Raw genomic sequence first — 20,298 nt, 5'->3', positions numbered from 1 at the left:
CAAGTACCCACTTGAGCTCAATATGTAGTCCTCAAGCTAAACTCGTGCTTCAATTCACAAATCTATTAAAAAAAAAAAAAACAATAAACAAAAATTAGGTTAAATATAAGGTATGTACTATTTCTTTCTCATAACATGTCAATTCACTAATTTATTTATAAGCTAAAACACATCATTCATCGAACTAACAATTGCTAAACAATGTATTCACTACTTTAATTCATCTAATTTATTCAAAATTGCTAAACTAACAAGGTTACTAATCTCTAATTTTTTTCAAAATTACTCATCAAAACAACTTAAAAGTAACCATTCACCCATTCCAAAATTCATCTACTTTAGTAACAAGCAAGGTTACTAATCTCAAATTTATTCAAATATACCCATCAAAACAACTTAATATTAACCATTTAAACATTCCAAAATTCAACTAATTTAATAACAAAGTTCACTAATCTCTAACTTATTCAAAATAATCCATCAAAACAACTTCAAATTAACCAAGTAACATACCAAATTTCACCTATTTAAGTACCAAGGTTAATATATATTCTATAATTATTTCAAAATTATCCACCAAAACACATTAAATTAACCATTAAAACATAATAAAATCCAACTAATTGAGAAAAATCACTAATATTTTCATTAATTCCCAATAAAACAACCTAAAATTGAGAAAAATTAGAGTATAATTATATTCAAACCTAAATTTTAATTTGCAAACAATGGTTCAGCATGCAAAACACAATAATATAAGTACATAATTAGAAAATAATTGTAAAATTAAAAAAAAAAAAGGAAAAACCTTGAAATAGTGAGGAAATTAACTCGGTGGTGGAGGAGGGCAGAAGCAGGTGGTGGAGGAGGGCACGGTGCGGCGACCACAGGGCAGCAGAAGCACTGCGGTGCGGCGAGCAGGTGGTGGCGCGGCTTAGCTTCTACACCTTCACAACCCTCTTGAAATTAAACACAGAAAGAGAAGGAACATGGGGGAAAACCCGGTTAGGGGAGAAAGAGAAGGGTGGGGCTGGTGGCTGGCGACGGTGGCAGCGATAATGGTGGTGGGAAAATGGAGAACGAGAGTGCAATAAGCTAAGGGAATAGGGCTCGAATGAATGAAACAATGAATGAAAGAGAGAAGGAAGAAGAAAGAAAGTATAGGGCGCGTTTTTTTTTTTTTTTTTTTTTTTTTTTTTTTTTTTTTTTTAAATATGGCACCGGTTCAATTGGCATTGATTCAAACCGGTGCCCTTTTTATTTTTGGCACCGGTTTGGGCTGAACCGGTGCCTTTTCTATTTGTATAAAATTGCGCCCAATTTTAGGCCAGTTTATGACACCGATTTGGCCTGAACCGGTGCCTTTATGGGGATGCCTTTTTGTATTTTTCTACTAGTGTATTGATCTAATTTTGGATAAACGAACTTTTGGTCCGTTAATATAAATAATAATCTGTAACTTATAAGGGCATAATTCCTTTTCCTTCTTTATATTTTAAATCTACTAGGATATTATTAATTTATATATCGAATGATATATATATTTTTTTTTTTGGTGAAGATATCGAATGATATATAAAATGTACTTTGTATTTTAGAAACATAAGTTTATGATATGATGATGTTTGTTGTTTCTACATTTTGACAATTAATCATGTGTATAAGGGTTACCCAAAAACAAAGTACTATATCATTTTATAATAAAATTTAGATAAATTCAAATAAGTGAAATTTAAGGAAACATAACACATTTTAATCTTGAATAAATGATACGGAGTAGTACACACTAATTTTTATACTTTATTCTATTCGTTTGATTGAACTATGAATCATCATTTTTTAATCAAGTAAAATTATATATTTTTAAAATGAATTTATCCTTTAGAACAAATTTATACTCCGTAGTATATATATTGCGTTATACTTCCTCAAAAATTTAAAAGTAACATTTCCATTTTGGTATGCTCTCATTTTAAGAAGGTAAATAGGTATTTAGGTCAATGAACTTTTAGAGTATAATATGGGAAAATTTGCAAATTGCAGCCATTTAAAGTTCGTATTTTGCAAATTGCAGTCATTTAAAAATAAAATTGCAAATTGCGGCCCTAAAGTTCATATAAATTGTAAATTACAGCCTGATTCAACTTTTTCATAGGTTTACAAGTTGAAAATCTTCGAATAAGGTTTTAGGGGCCATTTTAACCCTTAGGGATCCAAATTGAGCTCGGAATTAGCAAAAAAATAACGCAAGTATCTCGTTTTGCGTAACAAAAATGTATCGATTTGTGGGAAACTGTAAATATGAGACACTTACGTTATTTTTTTTGCTAATTTCGAGCTCAATACGGGCCCCTGAGGGCTAAAATGACCCCTAAAACCTTAATCGAAGATTTTTCAACATGTAAACCGATGATAAAATTGAATCGGGTTGCAATTTACAATTTATACGAACTTTTGGGCTGCAATTTGCAAAAAAAAAAATTAAATGGCTGCAATTTGCAAAATACAAACTTTAAATGGCTGCAATTTGCAAATTTTCCTATAATATGACAAAAATATACATTCTAATGTTATTATTATCTCTCCTCTCATTGTCCCACTCATGCCTTTTTTTTTTTTTTTTTTTTTTTTTTTTTTTTTTTATCTTATTTCTCCTACAACATGCTTACTCCACAATATAAACCATTTATCCCTTTATTTTACCTTATGATTAAGTAATTAACTAGGTTAGTAATGTGCGTTACAAGTTACATGATTATTTTATAGATAAATTAAGGATGCCCATATAATGAATCATTAAAAATATTTGTTGTACACTCGATTTATTTAAAAATATGGGTAAACATTAAGGGCTTGTTCTCATTGACTGAACTCAGCTGAATTGAACTGAGCTGAACTGAAGTGAAATGAATATTTTATAAGAGAAGGAAATTAGGAGCTGAACTGAGCTGAACTAAACTGAACTGAGCTGAGCTGAACTGAACTGAACTTAATTTCAACGTAAGAGAACAGACCCTAAGCCTTTGGTTAGTTTGTTCGCCTTATTTCCACTTGTTTGATGAAAAATAAATTTGAATAAATTACACATGCACAAATTACCAATTTCCTAAAAAAAAAAAAAAAAAAAAAAAAAAAAAAAAAAAAAAAAAAAACTAGGTTAAGTTACGTGTTGTTTCGGGTATTTTTTGGATTTCCTGGGATACTGGTCACGCTCTGCTGGTAATGAGTCGGTCCTACCTGCAAAACAACGAATATTCCGATCAACGGAATATTCGCCTCCGACGATCAAGTCAGTGATCAGAACGGAAAAAGGGCTAGAGAGAGAAAGTAGAGAGAAGTTGGAGCTATTTAATGCTCTGTGTTTTCAATTGTCTAAATTCCCCTCTCATCATAAATGATTGGGGTATTTATAGGGGTGGGATTCGTGCCCCTCTCTAGGGTGATTTGCGTGACGTGATTGGCTGCGCAATCAGCGATCGCCACGTGCCCTTCTGGGGGCGCCGTTTTGCGGCTTTCAGTGTCATCTCTCGGGATTTGGGCCCTGACGTTGTTAGGGCTTTTTGGCGTGCTGATTTTTAGAAGAATCTTCCCGTGGTGACACGTGTCACCCTATGGTTGGGCCACGTGTCACCATGGGATTGGCCTGAGACCTTAAGAACTCTGGATTGCGTGGCATCTTCCCGTGGTGACACGTGTCACCCCATAATTGGGCCACGTGTCACTGTGGGATTGGTCCACGTATACGTGGTATATTTACCCTCAACATTTGCCCCTCAGAGGGGATGGCTCGTACGCTTATAAGCCGACTCCTCTGACCTTTAATAGCCTTGGCGCGTACAGATGTTTTAGAGTTTTGTCAACTTTCTGTCCGCCTGACATTTTTAAGGCGAACGCCTGTCTATTCAAGCGGCGCGGACGAAGCTGGGCTGTCGATTTTTGCGGTCGTCTTGCCATTTCGGAAAGAGCCTTAGTTCTGCCAGCTTTCCCTTGGACGAGCCGTTTATTAGGTCGTCCCTTCCGTCTATTTTGACGGAATTACTCCTTGTCCTTCCAAATTCTAGGTCACTTTTTTCAAATTGTAACCGTTTAGCTAAGTTGGGCGGGAAAGTTGAATTTACTATCTTACCCCCATAGATTTTTCCTATATATACAAGGGGTTTGACTTCATTTTGGCACTTTGGAACTTTACATTTTCTAGAGAGAAGTCAGAGCTTCTAGAGAGAGAAAGTGTTTTTCCTTTGAATCTTCAAGAGCTCCACCGCGCATTTGAGTTTTCCGGTGACATTGGTTGAGTTTTCCGATCAATCTTCAAGTTTCTCCAAGTTTTCAACACGTACAGAGGTAGGCCGCCTGTTTTTCCTTTCCTTGTCTTTTTATTTCTTTGTTTATTTAAAAGCTGGCTCAACACTCGGCTTCGTCCGTTTCTCCTCATGAGGCCGGCCGTTCGCCTGGGACTGAGGAGTCTAGAGTGGACGGAGATGAGTTGTCTCCTTCATGGAGTGGGTCCATTTCTAGTGTGTACCAACTCACATCCACCCATTCTTCTCTGTCCCTGCAGTCGAACATGGCACGGACGATGCAAACGCACGACCGTCACGCGGCCAGAAATCCAGACGGAAGTCTGGTAAACCCTCGGCCGCCTTATGACCCAAACAGGGTTAATGCTGAGACCCCTTCTACCACTCCTACGACCGCTTCCACGGGCACTCACTGCTCGGCCGTGGAGGTGACTTCCTCATTTGAGGAGCGTTAGAGAACTCAGGGCGCTCTTATAATGGGGGGAACGTCCGGGCAAACTCCGGGGTTGAGGTTCCCCCAATATGCTAGCTCGGTCATGGATGGGGCCGAGTTGCTACTCTGTGAGGGGCCTCTCTCCTCTTCTCGAGCGGACGCTGATGCGTCCGCCCCCACTCCTTCTGAACTCTTTCTCCGATATGGCGGGTCGGACAGACCAAGAACGGGGATCTCTCTCAACGAACCGTCCGACCTGCCCCCTCGCAGAGCCCCTCCTACCGGGAGTCAGGCGGCCGGTGCCAAAGATAAGGGCAAGCGGCCTCTTGAAGACGCAATCTCCCCCCGGGGCGGCCATAGTTCTAGGAGCCGCAGCTCGGCGGAGGCAGCTCACCTTGATAGAGTGCTGTCCTCCGAGTTTGGGAGCGCTCCTCGACAAGAGGAGGGCGAAGCTGAAAATGCGGCCGAGGGTGGAGCGGCGGCCGCAGAGGGTGAAGAGGCGGACGAGGAGGATGTTGCCAATGTTGACAACTTCAAGGATCCGTACGCCTGCACGGTGGGTAGCACAACCTTGGGCTACCTGAACTACAAATTTGAGGATTACAAGGCATTCCTTCACCTCGGGGAAGGATTCGAGATCCAGCCCCCAAGAAAGTCCCGCGCCTTGGCCGCCTGGGAAGAAGAGAGGCCGCGCCAAAGATCCTTCAGCGTCTACAGGGCGGCCTTAGACGTTGGACTACGCTTCCCCCTCCATCCTTTCGTCCGCACAATCTTGGACGAGTATGATATTGCTCTCTTCCAGCTGATGCCAAACAGCTGGTTGAACATCTTTGGGTACTTAGTGACGTGCATCTGCAAGGGCTTTGAGCCAGACTTTGCAGTTTTCTGCGAGATGCACTCACTGACTAGGCTGGACGCGGACACGGACGGCTGGCTCATCTTAAGCACCACTAGAGATTACATGGTGGTGATGGACCGCGTCTCCAAGTGGCGTGACTGGAAGCACTGATTCTACCGCGTCAAAACTAAGGACGTCGAATTTAACTTGCGAATGAATCGGTTCAATGCTGAGCCAATTCAACTTGGACGCGGGGATCTCAAGCCCAATAAGCCACCCGTCCACCCCAGCCAGGAGCACCAGCTTGAATATTTCAAAGTCAAGCGGGTGAAAAGGAACGACAAGACTGAGCGCGTTCCAAGTAACTGGGTCCCTTTATCCAGCTGCTGCGGGATCCCACCTTCATGTCCGCCTATGGCCTATACAGGAACCTGCCCCAAGGTGGACGCACGGACACATATTCTTACACTTACACATATTATTTGAACTTGAAAAACTTTCTAACTCTTTTTCTTCCTCTTTCAGCTGAGGCGTACAAGATGCTGGACAAGGAGCAAAAAGGGGAGGTCAACATGTCCGAGATTGACTTGGCTCGGTACAAGGCTCGCCAGAGGCTGTACGAGCAATCAAAAGGAGTAAGTAAAACAAACTAGCTCTCTTTCTTATGTCCGTGTATGCATTTCGGAAGAGATCTTCTTCCTAACTAGGCTCGACCTATTATATCATCTTGTTTTCTTCTTCTAACTTTTGTCTCTACAGCTGGCCACTCCAACCCCCAGATCCAAACGGAAGCAGCCGTCTCCTGCGTCAAAGACGGATCAGGACGGCAAGTCGTCCAAGCAACGGAAGACGGTTGCATCCAAGACCACTTCCACTTCTGCGGCCAAGACGACGTCGCGGACTGTATCAAAACAATCCAAAGGAGAACAACCCCGGCTGAGCGATAGCGGGGCCTCCAAGTCCATAGATTCGGCCGCCATGCCGGGTCATGTTAGGTCCAAGAAATCGGACGATAGGGGTAAGTCGACCCAGGCAAAACCGACCGGGCCAGAAGTGATTCCGCCCGTCCAAAGAGTCAATGAATCTGATTGGCTTGATGCCAATCAGTCGGCTGGCGATCAGCCTGGCCGGACGGGGGAAGAGAATAATGAGCCTGTGCCGCCCCCGTCATTCACTTTCAACCTCCCAACTCCTCCAAGCTTCTCTGATGGTCAGTTCCAATGACTTTGAATCTCTCTTTTTTTTTTTATTTTTTTTTTAATTTTTTACTTACATTTAACTCTTTGCGTCCGCCTACAGACATTGCAGAGGAGCTACAAATGAAGCTGCCCGGCCAGTCCCTTACTGCCCGGCCAGTCCCTTGCTGTAGACAGGATTCTTTTTGCCCTTTCACAAGCAGCTCTTAGCTTCTCAATTGCCCTATAGTTCTCTCTAATGTTCTTTCCATACTTCCTCTGAATCTCAGTCACATAGCGTTCAATTATTCTGTTGTCAAAGTCTCTTCCTCCCAAGTTGGTGTCTCCACTTACTGATTTGACTTCAAATTTTGCATTCTCAATAATGACCAATGAGACGTCAAAAGTACCTCCGCCAAGATCAAATACCAACACATTCTTTCTATCATTTGTCATCCTGTGAAGGCCGTAAGCAATGGCAGCAGCCGTTGGTTCATTGATAATGCGCATCACATTCAGCCCAGCAATTGTTCCAGCATCCTTAGTTGCCTGACGCTGTAGATTATTGAAGTAAGCTGGAACAGTAACAACAACATCCTTCACAGAAGTGCCAAGATAGGCCTCTGCAAATTCTTTCATTCTGCAGAGGATCATAGCAGAAATCTCTTCTGCTACAAATGACTTCTCTTCACCCTTGTATGTCACCACAATCTTGGGTTTTATTTCTTCAGCATTGACTTTAAATGGCCAGCGCTTCATGTCTTTCAGTAGAGCTTCGTCATTCGATTTCCTGCCTGTTAGCCTCTTTACATCTGCTATTCAAGAAGACACAGAGGATGATTGCATAACCAAATTAAAGTAATTTATTTCTATCGAGTATGAAGATAATAAAGCCCTGTAACCCATACTACATATAAACTGCTATTCAATGAATACTTATGAACTTACAATTTGATGTAGACATGCAGTAGTTTAACATCAGTGAAATAAACTCTAAATCTCTGATCCAAAATCAGATATATATGAACATCAATGAACTCTGACAGCATACAGCAAATTGAACTATGTAATACAATGTCACATTAAGGGATCTATATGTTCAAAATCTCCAAATCAATCACATAAGAAAATTATTAGATTACTCACAAAATAGTTCATTTTCTTTTCTATTGAATAATAAGTTCAGAAACTGTACGGGATATACCGGTAGTATCATAATATGCCGGTAAAAGAGTGTCGTGCAACTTAAAGCCCTCGTTAATCATTGAATAATTCATGTCCTTACCGGCATTAGTCTCTACCACGTGGAGAGCTGCTTCTCGGAACGTGGCGTGTCCCACTGATACGTGGAGAGTTGCTTACTGCCGCGTAGGCACCTGCTATTTACAAGGTCGGTGTGCCACCTATCTGTATAGGTGGCACCTGCTTGGTTGTGTTCCTATAAATACCCAAGCAACTTCTCATTTCAAAGGTAGAATCTCTCTCTCTCTCTCTAAAACGCTTTCTCTCTCTTCTTTCACTTTCTTCTCACAAAGGTACTGACTTTAGCATCGGAGTGGTTATTCCCGGATAACCCCCGGGTTAGCTAATCTGTATTGGCTGTGTAGGTGAGCAATTGGACGGTAAACCATTACCAGCCCTCAGACATTAACGGAAGCAGAATCCAGCAGGAACAATTGGCGCTAGAAGGAGGGGGTAGTAATAACTTCTATCGTCCAACAGGACCTCTCACAGTCATGGAAGGAAGTAAGGAAACTTCAGTACCGGTGCCAGAAGTTGATAACCGACAATACGATAACAATGTCCTTAATGCTAACACGAATAAAACCGTACTACCAGAAATCATGGTCGAAGATGAAACTCATCTCCTTCACGGTAACACAATGAACAGGCCCATAACACCTGACCGTAGCAGAGCAGTGACCCCAGATCCCTTGGAAGGGTTTACCCCGGAGGAGCTGGAGATAACGGCCAAGGTCATGCGGGCTATGTCTAAGAAAAGAAAGGAGGCCGAGTTAACGGCAGGGGGAATGCGGGATGAGGTACCAACAAAGCCGCTGATAGTGAACTTGGAAAGTCAGTTCAATCAGGCGGGACAGCAACAACCGTCAAGAAGCCGGGGCCAAGAGACCACACCGGCTGAGCGCCAACTCACACAAGGCGCCCAGGTGGGGGATTCAGGTTCTTATCGGCATGAGGTTTCTAGTGGCTTGGAAAGGCGGGTAGTCAGGGCGATCATCAGGCCCAGAATATCTCCGTTCACACAAGAGATACTTGACCAACAAATGGAGAAAATAAAGATGTCGTCCTGTACGTATGACGGTAAGGGGGACCCAAAGCGGTATGTGGCTGCGTTTGAGAGTCACATGTTGCTATATACCGACACCGATGCTGTGTGGTGTAAAGTTTTCCCTACGACTCTTACCGGCGCCGCTTCGGATTGGTTCTCCAATATAGAGCCGGGATCAATTGACTGCTTTGAGACCCTGGTGGAGTTGTTCACAGGTCAGTACATAAGTAATAGTGCGAGACAAAGGACATCTGGCGAGCTCATGGCTATTCAGCAACGAAAGGATGAGTCACTCAGAGACTTCGTTAGACGCTTCAACAACGAGGCTAACACTATACCAAAATTGCAGCAAGAAATTGCCGTGATGGCATTGATGAATGGGCTAGGGGATAACGACTTCAAAAAATATATGTCGCGGAAGTCTTTCCCAAACTTAGGGGTAGCATTTGCCAAAGCTCATGAATACATAAAAAATGAGGAGCTGCTGAAAACGAGTCGTCAGATATCGTCGGCAGAGCCCTCCAGAAGGCAAAGTGATAATAGCTCGAATTCCCAGATGGGTGGGGTAAGCAGGGCGCTGCCGCAAGGCCAGCAGAGATCCGGAAGGCCGACAAGGGGATTGGGTCGTTATAGTAGTTATACGCAGTTAAACACCCCGAGAGCGGCAATATATTCAATAAACCAGAATAGAGAAGATTGGAGTCGACCGGCACCGATGATAACGAAGGGCCCGGACGTGAAGAAATATTGCATGTTTCATAGAGATGTTGGTCATTACACTGAAGAATGTGTTCAGTTAAAAGAGAACATTGAAGATCTCATAAGGAAGGGGCGATTATCCCAGTATCGTACTCAGGCATGTCCCAGCCGACAGCAAAATTCACAGCCTAGGCAAACCGAGTACCGAAAGCAGGGAGATCCATCAATGCAAGATGATACTTACAAGCAGAATCATGCGGAAACATCCAGACAGGGAGGTAATCCGACAGGGCGCAAAATAACAATCGACGTTATTACGGGAGGGCCAGTATATGGAGGTTCTGTAAGCGGGGCCAAGAAGAGTTTGAGCGTAGAGGAACGACCTCGGCCTTCTTCCATGCTTTCGATATCTTTTTCGGAGGAGGATGCTAAGGGAATAATTTACCCTCATGATGATCCGTTGGTGCTGATATTGACGGTAAACGGAGCAGATATCAAACGGGCACTCATTCACGGCGGAAGTTCCGCAAATATCCTGTTTGCTAAGGCTTTTGATGCCATGAGGATTGGCTGAAAATACTTGACGCCAATGTCTTATCCTGTGATAGGTTTCAACGGATCAACGGTGCGACCTGAAGGTAGTATAGTTCGAATGGGAGAGGGTTCGGCAGTAAGAGACGTTATGGCGGAGTTTTTGGTGATTGATGTGCCATCCGCTTACAACGCCATTGTCGGCAGGCCTCTAATTCATGACATGCAAGCTGTGGTCTCAACGTACCACTTGACGATGGTGTTTGTATCCAACGCGGGAATGACAGAACGCGTACGGGGTAGTCAAACTATGGCAAAAGAGTGTTATGTATCAGCACTGAAGCAGCCAGGCCGACAGCCAACTTGTGAACAGACACCAGCCAAGCGAGAACGAATTCCCTCTACACATGACTTGGCTATGTAAAATTTTGATACTCGGCCGGTAACTGCGCCACGTCCTTCCCCAGGAGGCGAAACTGTAGAGATCGAATTGCAGCCTAGAGTTCCCGGTAGGGTAGTGCGTGTCGGATCCGATATGGATGTCGACACGCGCTGCCATTTGGTAGAATTGTTGCGAGAAAGTGCTGACGTGTTCGCTTTCTCGGCAGACGAGATGCCAGGGATACATCCCGACGTCATAGTACATAAGCTAAATGTCGACAGGAGGGCAAGACCTGTTCGACAGAAGAAGAGGAACTTCTCAACAGAGAAAATGGAGGCTATTCGGTCAGAGGTGAATAAGTTGCTAGCGGCAGGGTTTATCGAACCTTGCACATACCCCGAATGGTTAGCAAATGTGGTTATGGTGAGGAAGCCGTCAGGGAAATGGAGAATGTGCGTGGACTTTACGGACTTGAACAGAGCCTGCCCGAAAGATTGCTATCCCTTGTCGAGGATAGATAGATTGGTAGATTCAACTTCCGGTCACGCGCTATTGAGCTTCATGGACGCTTTCTCCGGATATCATCAGGTCAGCTTATATGAGCCGGATCGAACCAAGGCGGCATTCATTACCGACTGCGGAGTTTTCTGCTACAGGGCTATGCCGTTTGGATTGAGAAATGCAGGGGCTACGTACCAGAAGCTGGTCGACAAGGTATTTGCGAACCAGAAAGGAAGAAATGTAGAGGTGTATGTGGATGATTCAATTGTGAAAAGCCGTTTGACCGTTATTTGGTAGTCTTAGTTCGTAACCATCTGGGAAACGGTAGAAGCGTTTGCCATGTTGGCAATAATCTTTTTCGGTGGCTGTCTGCAACCATACCGGATCCACAACTACCTCAGTTATTTCATAGCCGCTGGGAATTTCTTGAGGTTCTAGATACTTCGGATCATCTTGATCTGAGTCGTATTCCTCGTCGAGACGTTCCTCTTCTGCAATCTGAGCAGCAAGGTTGAAATCTGTAGCAATTTCCTCGCCGGTCTCGTCGTTTTCTTCCTCATCACCTTCTCCCTGACCACCCTCTTCTGACCCACCTGCATCGTCTTCGTTACCGATGCTTTCACCCCCGCTTCCTTGCTGTTCTAGGCTATCTTCGACTGACCGGATATCCTCTTCTCGGATATCCGAAGCTTCAAGCCCAGGGTTAACCATTTCTTCATCAACAGAGGGTCTACTTCTTTCACCAACCTCACGTTGGTAACTTGTATGTTTCGTTCTCGGCATCCTGTCAATATTAGTGCCGTATTGATTAAATAAATCCAAATTTGACCTTAAATGATATTGAACGCTAATAGGCTCAACATCGGCAATCTCTATGTCCTCTGAAATATCGGGGTTGGTAGGACGCAAAGCCTTCTCGGCGTCAGCCAGAAACTTATGACGGTAATAAGCTTCTCTTTCTTCTACAGAAGTTAAGGGTGTACAGAGTCCAGCCTCAATGGCTTTACCCGTATTTGCATGCATTCCAGAACCAGACATTCACAAATAATGAAATAAACGCAAAATCTACTTAACCACAAACCAGTGAGAAATCGAAAAGAAAGTTAGGGTTTTTTACCTCTTTTTGAACTCAACTCTTGAAGCGTAACTCGGGAATTAAGTGTCCTCCGTTTACAAACACCGGTCACAACACAACTGAACAAACCCTTGACAAATTGAGCCTTGAATCGCAGAAATATAAGCGCAATACGAGCGAAGTGAAGTAGAAATTTTTCGAAATTTTTTCGCAAAGGAAATGAAGGGTCAAAAGTACGAAACTCGATATTTATACTGTCCAAATGAAGCGGTTGATGTGACATTTACTGCATGCAATCCAACGGCTGTAATAAAACGCCTTTTCAAAACTAACCTACTTCGATGACTGACACGTGCCCCATTACTTTATTACATTTTCCCGCCAAATCCTGGGGGATAAATTTTTAAATGTGTAAAATCGTTTTACCTCCTATTTTCGGTTTCATATTTAATTCACCCAAACCATGTCGGCATTATGCTCGGTTATTGAGCAACTTACTATCGTCAATTTGCTCACTTGGGGGGCAAATCGTAGATTTTTTCATGTGTTTTATTGAGCAAATTACTATCGTCAATTTGCACACTTGGGGGGAAAATCGTAGATTTTTTCATGTGTTTTATTGAGCAAATTACTATCGTCAATTTGCTCACTTGGGGGGCAAATCGTAGATTTTTTCATGTGTTTTATTGAGCAAATTACTATCGTCAATTTGCTCACTTGGGGGGCAAATCGTAGATTTTTTCATGTGCTTTATTGAGCAAATTACTATCGTCAATTTGCTCACTTGGGGGGCAAATCGTAGATTTTCTTTTCGTTTTCTAAGCATTCTTGTATGATGTATTGTACATACCACCACCGTGTTCCATTACAAGTGAGCACGTCAGTTTTACTGACGCCCTCACTTGGGGGGCTAGTTGTACGGGATATACCGGTAGTATCATAATATGCCGGTAAAAGAGTGTCGTGCAGCTTAAAGCCCTCGTTAATCATTGAATAATTCATGTCCTTACCGGCATTAGTCTCTACCACGTGGAGAGCTGCTTCTCGGAACGTGGCGTGTCCCACTGATACGTGGAGAGTTGCTTACTGCCGCGTAGGCACCTGCTATTTACAAGGTCGGTGTGCCACCTATCTGTATAGGTGGCACCTGCTTGGTTGTGTTCCTATAAATACCCAAGCAACTTCTCATTTCAAAGGTAGAATCTCTCTCTCTCTAAAACGCTTTCTCTCTCTTCTTTCACTTTCTTCACTTTCTTCTCACAAAGGTACTGACTTTAGCATCGGAGTGGTTATTCCCGGATAACCCCCCGGGCTAGCTAATCTGTATTTGCTGTGTAGGTGAGAAATTGGACGGTAAACCATTACCAGCCCTCAGACATTAACGGAAGCAGAATCCAGCAGGAACAGAAACATTATTGTTCAAATGGAGTCATCATATCCTTTACAATAGCTAGTCCAAACGGCCATACAATTTGCAACAATAGAAGAGCATATAGCCAAACTAATTCAGTGAATGAATACTAGCTAGTACGACATAATTCGATTGTTAGAACATCAAGATCAACATCATGAGTCATGACACCCAAAAAAACTTGCCTCACTAGAAATATTTTTCGAAGTCTACCAAAAATTTAATACATGAATTATTTGCTTCTCATAGTTGTGTAATTTATATCCATTTATGTTAATTTCTGTAATTTGCACACACATTTTATCCAGTGATTTCATATATTCTTTACAAATTATATAATGCACTTCCACCTAAATTGACAATCGTTACTTCCCTCTATCAAGAAAATTGCTTCTTCCATTTTTTCAGTAAGGACAATTAAATTTTTCATAATCTTCCAAAAAAGAATATTTCAATTAAATTCTTCATTTTACTTTGATTTTTTCTTACAAGTTTGATGTCTAGTATCCTAAATAATCAAACCAAATATTTTAGCTCTCTAAGAATTAATTATCAAGAAATCCCATAATTTGGTAAATTAAAAAAAAAAAATCAAACCCAGAACTCGACAAAATTATCAAAAACTGTTATTCAATAATCAAGATAGAAGATTAAATAATTAAAGTAATAAACCCAAAACTCAACAACATCAAAAACACCTATTTATAAACAATGTTACTCAATATTCAAGATAACAATTGAAAACAATTAATAGCAAAATCTACTGAATATGATGTTTAAATAAAAGAGCAATAAAGTTACCAAAAATAGTATTGGAAGGATTAATATGAGCTTGATACTTGGCAGCTTCTCCAATCAGTGGCGGATCTAGCGGGGGTTCAGTTGAACCCCGTTAGATCCGGAAAAAAAATTAAAAGTTATTAAAAAAAAAAAACAGAAAACCTATAAATAAAATATCTTAAACAAATGTTTACTATGTTAGGCGCTAGCTCAGTTGGTTTAGTGACTCTCAATTGTACCACAGGTTGCGGGTTCGAAACCCAGGACGCGCAACTTTATTTATTTTTTTTTCTTTTTTCTTTTCTCCTTTTTTTTCCCTGTAACTTTCGTTCTTTACTTCTTTGTTCTATTCACTGCTGCTTGCTAAACCCTAACTTTCTTCTCCATTTTTTCTCACTTCTCAAATCTCAAGAGTCAAGCCGCCGCACAGTCGCACAGAGCCACTCAGCCACCGAGGCACGTCACGCGACCAGCCGACCACGCCTATCGCCACTGCTCACCGACGAGGCCACGAGGGTCGAGGGCGACGCCGACGATCAACTCGAGGTAACATTCTCTCACTTACTCCCTGTTTTTTCTTTTCAATTTCTGTTTTTTCTTTTCAATTTCTGTTTTTGAGTTTTCAATTTCACCTTTATATCTCAGCCGACAACACCACCACCATTGCGGCATTGCGTAGTTCATGCCTACTATCATAAATTTTGCATGTGTAACTATTCACTAACTCTTTCAATGCAGTAGATGTACTGATGTAGATTTATTTTGAGTTTCATGCCTACTATGCGCCATTGATACTTTTTATTTTGAGTTTTGAGTTTCTTAATTGTTAATATCATAATATGTTGATTAATTTGCAGTAGATGTACTGATGTAGTACTAATTAATTTGCAGTAGATGTAGTACTAATTAATTTGCAGTAGATGTAGTGCTTTTGTAATTTGCATTTTTTTTTTATTTAGGTATTTTGACATTTAATTGATGTTATGTATTGTTGTATCGGATCATTTTATTTTGCAATTTTATTGAAATTTGGACTAATTTTGTTGTTTACTTGTGTATTGATATTTATTTGAATATTCTATTTTATACTTGTACACCCGATTTATATCCGTGCATTTGGATATCGGGTGTTTGATAAAGTTCGAACCCCCTAGGTCCAATTCCTGGATCCGCCACTGTCTCCAATAAGGCGTCCAGTCGGTGTAAAGGCAACACAAGACGGCGTTGTTCTATTACCATGATCGTTGGGAATTATTTCGACCCTTCCATTTTGACAAACTGCAACTCATGAATAAGTCGTCCCGAGATCGATTCCTATCGCCGGCGACGGAGTTTTAGCTGTAGCTTCCATTTTTGGTAAATTAGAACTACCAAAAAAAGTTTGATGATATTGTTATCATTAAGGCTGTACACAGTTTGGTCTGAACCGTAACCAAACCAGACCAAACCGCATTTTTGCGGTTTGGTTTGGTTTGCGGTTTGGAAAAATACGGCTTGGTTTCGATTTTTTTGGGAAATACGGTTTGCGGTTTGGTTTGGTTTTTCAAAAATTATAAACCAAACCAAACCGTAAACCAGTAAACCGCATTTTAATATTTAAATAATTTTTAAATAAATTTAAATAGTTATTATATATTATAAAAAAATAAAATAAAAAATAAAAAAAACATGAAAAATCATTAGAAGACTATACGGTCAGTATACTACTATACTCTATACTCAATCTCAAATATCAATACTTAAAATTTAATAGGTCATATAACTATAATATAGTATGAATTATTTTTTTGGACAAATGTATTATGTTTTTTTCCACTGTTAATTTGTTATGTATTATTTTTATTATGTGTTATTGTGTTAGCACTTAGCACTTGATTAGTTGGTTGTTATTTTTATTAAAAATTTGTAGTAGAATTTAATCCCTTTGGCGAATTATTTGAACTTTATTATAAATTTATTAATATTTGACAATTTTTAGGAAAAAATGCCATCTCATCATAAACCGCAAACCAAACCGCACCAAACCGCATTATTACGGTTTGGTTTGGTTTGGTTTGAAAAATTGACCAAACCGTATTTTACGGTTTGGTTTGGTTTAGACTCAAACCACACCAAACCAGACCATGTTCACCCCTGGTTATCATTTTAATATTTGTAGAAGAGAGAGAAAATTGAGCTGCAGTTTATAAAGGATGGTCTCCCCTCTTTCTCTAATCTCTATTCTCCTCTTACATTTCTTTCTTTTTTTTTATTAAAAAAAAAATTAATTTTTTGAAAGAACTCTATTCTCCTCTTTCCTATCTTTTTCTTTTTTTTCTTTTTCCTTTATTTTTTCCGGTTATTTTGGTAGACTTTGGGGTAAGTTAGGGCCTGTTCATATTTACTGAACTGAGCTGAACTGAACTGAACTGAATTGATTGGAGCTGAACTGAACTGAATTGAACTGAACTGAACTGATTGGAGCTGAACTGAACTGAACTAAGCTGAAATTAATATTTCATGAGAGAAGGAAATTAAGAGCTGAACTGAACTAAACTGAACTGATTTGAGCTGAACTGAACTAAACTGAACTGATTGGAGCTGAACTGAACTGAAAATAAGTAAATATGAACAGGCCCTTAGTAAAGACAGTAGTTTACTCGATTAGGGTAGTAACTCTTTCGAGTTACTTGGTTAGAGGTTTATTGAGGGGTTCGTTCAGAGATTATTTGAGGATTACTTAGTCAAGGCCTCATGGGTTTGCTTGAGGGGTTACTCGGTCAGGGGTTACTTGAGGCTCATTCGAGTAACCTCTAACCGAGATGCCGGGCACATAGTGCAGCCATGAAAAATACCCTTTTAGATAAAATAACTTAAAATTTTCATTATTCCTACTTATATACTTTGCATTTTCTATGTTTTATTATTTTACTAGTATAGTTATTTGATCCTCGATGATAAATTTTTTTAGAAAACAACAATTTACAATATAATTTCTACAACTCTGCTTAATGGAAATTATTATGCATTGAAATTGTAAATAAAAAAGTAGAAAAATTTGTGAGAAAAGTCCTTTTATGTAGACCTTTTTTACTTGAAATGTCATTTTATTTTTAAAAAAAAGGTTGGGTTATGAGTCTTATGACTAATTGACTAGAGTCCTTTTACCATTTTGTTTGTTGATTTTATTTTCGCCTAAAAAAGTCACATGACCAAGTTTTTTTTTCTTTTTTTTTCCCCTGTTTTCCCACTTTTATTTTCCCCTTCCCCCCTTTTAAATCTTAACTTCTCAGTACTTTTCTCACTTATTAAACCCTAATTGAAGTATTGGGGTTAATTGTATTGAGAAATTATTTTTTGATAAAGAACTTTGCTATATTACAAAGCTTTTTGTTTGGAAAATGGCAAGATGGCCGGTGATAGGCATTGATTTAGGGACAACATACTCATGTGTAGGAGTGTGGCAGGCACAACAAAACCGTGTAGAGATCATTACTAATGACTTGGGAAGCCGTACGACACCGTCTTGGGTGGCCTTCACCCCTAACAATCGCCTTGTCGGCGAGGCGGCAAGGAACCAAGCGGGAAAGAACCCTTCAAACACTATTTATGGTTTGTTATTAACTTTTTTTTCTTTTTTTTGGTTGATGATTTGCTTCCTATTCTAAGCATGTGATTAAATAGTTGCTTGAAAAGTTGAAAATTAATGTTGTAGTATTTGTTCTGTGTTAAGATTTCAATTGAATTTCACCGTTGACCAAAGAACTACAGTTTTTATGTTCATGATTTGGTTTGTTAATTTAGATTTTCTGTATAAATGTTCGTAAGACTATTAATGAATTTGATTTGATGATTAATTAGATTCCACAAAATGTGAAATACATCTTGAACCTATATATATAGATAAGGGTTTTGACTTTGAATTATAGTGGTGATCTCAAAATATGTTTAACATTAAGCCTAAACTATACAATATGTAGTTACATTAAATTAAATTTATGAGATGAACATGTTATTATAAGCACTAATAATGCACTAAGTTATTAGGTGCAAATAACTTGTTTTCCTAGTGGGCAAATGAATTGATGTATGTCTCTCTTAAATCTTAACTTGAGGTTGAAAATGACTGATTTTGTACGACTACAGTGTCAATGTGTCATAGGTTTCTAACTTCTTGTTAATGAGTATGAACAGACGCCAAAAGGCTCATAGGTAGAAGATTCAACGACGACAAGCTTCAAAAGGACATGAAGCTCTGGCCTTTTAAAGTAGTTGCTTGTCCTGATGGTAACGATGGAAAGAAGCCCATGATCATGGTCACCCACAAGGGTGAAGAGAAGAAACTTGCTCCTGAAGAGATATCCTCAATGGTGCTCGCGAAGATGAAAGAAACTGCAGAGGCCTATCTTGACTCAGAAGTAAAAAATGCTGTTGTTACTGTTCCGGCCTATTTCAGTGATGCTCAACGTCAGGCAACTAAAGATGCAGGACTCATTGCTGGACTGAATATCATACGAATAATTAATGAGCCAACAGCAGCCGCGATTGCCTATAATTTTGACAAGTTTAAGAGCAACGAAGTCACCCCTAAGAATGTGTTGGTGTTTGATCTTGGAGGAGGGACTTTCGACGTTTCTTTTGTCACTATTAAAAGAAACGTTGTGGAAGTGAATGCTGTAGGTGGTAACACCCACCTTGGTGGAGTTGATTTTGACAGTAGAATGGTGAGTCATTTTGTTGCGGAATTTAAAAGAGAGCACAATAAAGACATTAGTGCCAATCCTAGAGCTCTTGGGAGGTTGAGAGCTGCTTGTGAAAAGGCTAAGAGACAACTTTCGTGGACTACTGAGACTAATATCGAGATTGATTGTCTGTTTGATGGAATAGATTTTTCATTTACCATTAGTCGTGCTCGATTTGAGAAGATGAATATGGATTTGTTCAGGGATTGTATGGATGTTGTTGAGAAGTGTTTGAAGGATGCCAAAATGGGAAAGAGTGATGTTGATGATGTTGTTTTTGTGGGTGGTTCGACAAGGATCCCGAAAATTCAGCAAATGTTGCAGGACTATTTTAATGGAAAGGAGATATCCAAAAGCCTGAACCCGGATGAGGCTGTTGCTTATGGAGCAGCCATTTATGCTGCAATCTTGAGTGATGTACGACAAGATGAGCAATTTTCGCTTGTTGATGTCACTCCTTTATCTCTCGGTGTTGGGCTAAGTAGTGGCGCTTTCAGAGTTGTGATTCCAAGGAACACACCGATCCCTACCAAGGTAAAGAAGAACTCGGTCACTGTCTCTAACCACCAAACTAGGATGAGGACTAGTGTGTATGAAGGCGAGAGTCCTATTGCTGAGCAGAACAACTTCTTAGGTGACTTTCTTCTTACTGGCATTCCTCCGGCACCAAAAGGAAAAATCAGGGTAATTGATTGTTTCAGCATTGATGCCAATGGTATCTTGACTGTGACATCATCAGAAGAAAAGTCTGGTAAGAAGAACCAAATTACTATAACAAATCACAAAGGGAGGTTATCAAAGGTGGAAATTGATAGGATGTCGAATGAGGCCAAGACGTACATTGCTAAGGATAAGGAGCAAAAGAAGGCCGCGAATGCCAAGAACACTTTGGAGAATTATATACATGAGATGGAGGATGCCTTAAGAGGTAGTGGAGAGAAGATCGGTGCAAAAGACAAGAGGAAGCTTGGGGATGCCATTGATCAGACTGCACAATGGATAAAATGGAATACCATACATGCCGAAGCTTCTATGTTTGAGGAAAAAATTAAAGAACTTGAGGGCAGTTGTGCTCATATCATTGCAAAGCTGCGTCAACAGCTGAAAGATGTTAGTGAAGCTAGCTATTCTCGAACCAAGATTGAAGTTGTGGAGCTCGATTGA

General features: G+C 40.4%; 1 protein-coding gene and 1 pseudogene across 1 annotated transcript; one reads left to right on the top strand and one right to left on the bottom strand.

Moving 5' to 3' along the window:
• Positions 1-6,882: 6,882 nt before the first annotated feature.
• On the bottom strand, positions 6,883-15,764 carry LOC145640538 (uncharacterized; annotated as a pseudogene).
• Positions 15,765-17,793: 2,029 nt separating this feature from the next.
• LOC145640537 (heat shock 70 kDa protein 18-like) lies at positions 17,794-20,298 on the top strand. The gene is made up of 2 exons (XM_081691792.1): positions 17,794-18,004; positions 18,587-20,298. The coding sequence occupies exons 1-2, from the start codon at positions 17,794-17,796 to the stop codon at positions 20,296-20,298; spliced, it is 1,923 nt and encodes a 640-aa protein (XP_081547918.1).

Source organism: Chenopodium album, chromosome 7, assembly GCF_948465745.1.
Source record: "Chenopodium album chromosome 7, dcCheAlbu1.1, whole genome shotgun sequence".
Classification (NCBI taxonomy): Eukaryota; Viridiplantae; Streptophyta; class Magnoliopsida; order Caryophyllales; family Amaranthaceae; genus Chenopodium; species Chenopodium album.
The sequence above is the reverse complement of the archived record's forward strand: the minus strand, read 5'-3'. Positions and strand labels throughout refer to the sequence as shown.

What these genes read in the sequence shown, in the direction of transcription:
- LOC145640537 (XM_081691792.1), top strand. Translation starts at nt 17,794, where the DNA reads ATGGCAAGATGGCCGGTGATAGGCATTGATTTAGGGACAACATACTCA. An exon ending in CCCTTCAAACACTATTTATG is followed by an intron (nt 18,005 to 18,586) that starts GTTTGTTATTAA and finishes GAGTATGAACAG; the next exon opens with ACGCCAAAAGGCTCATAGGT.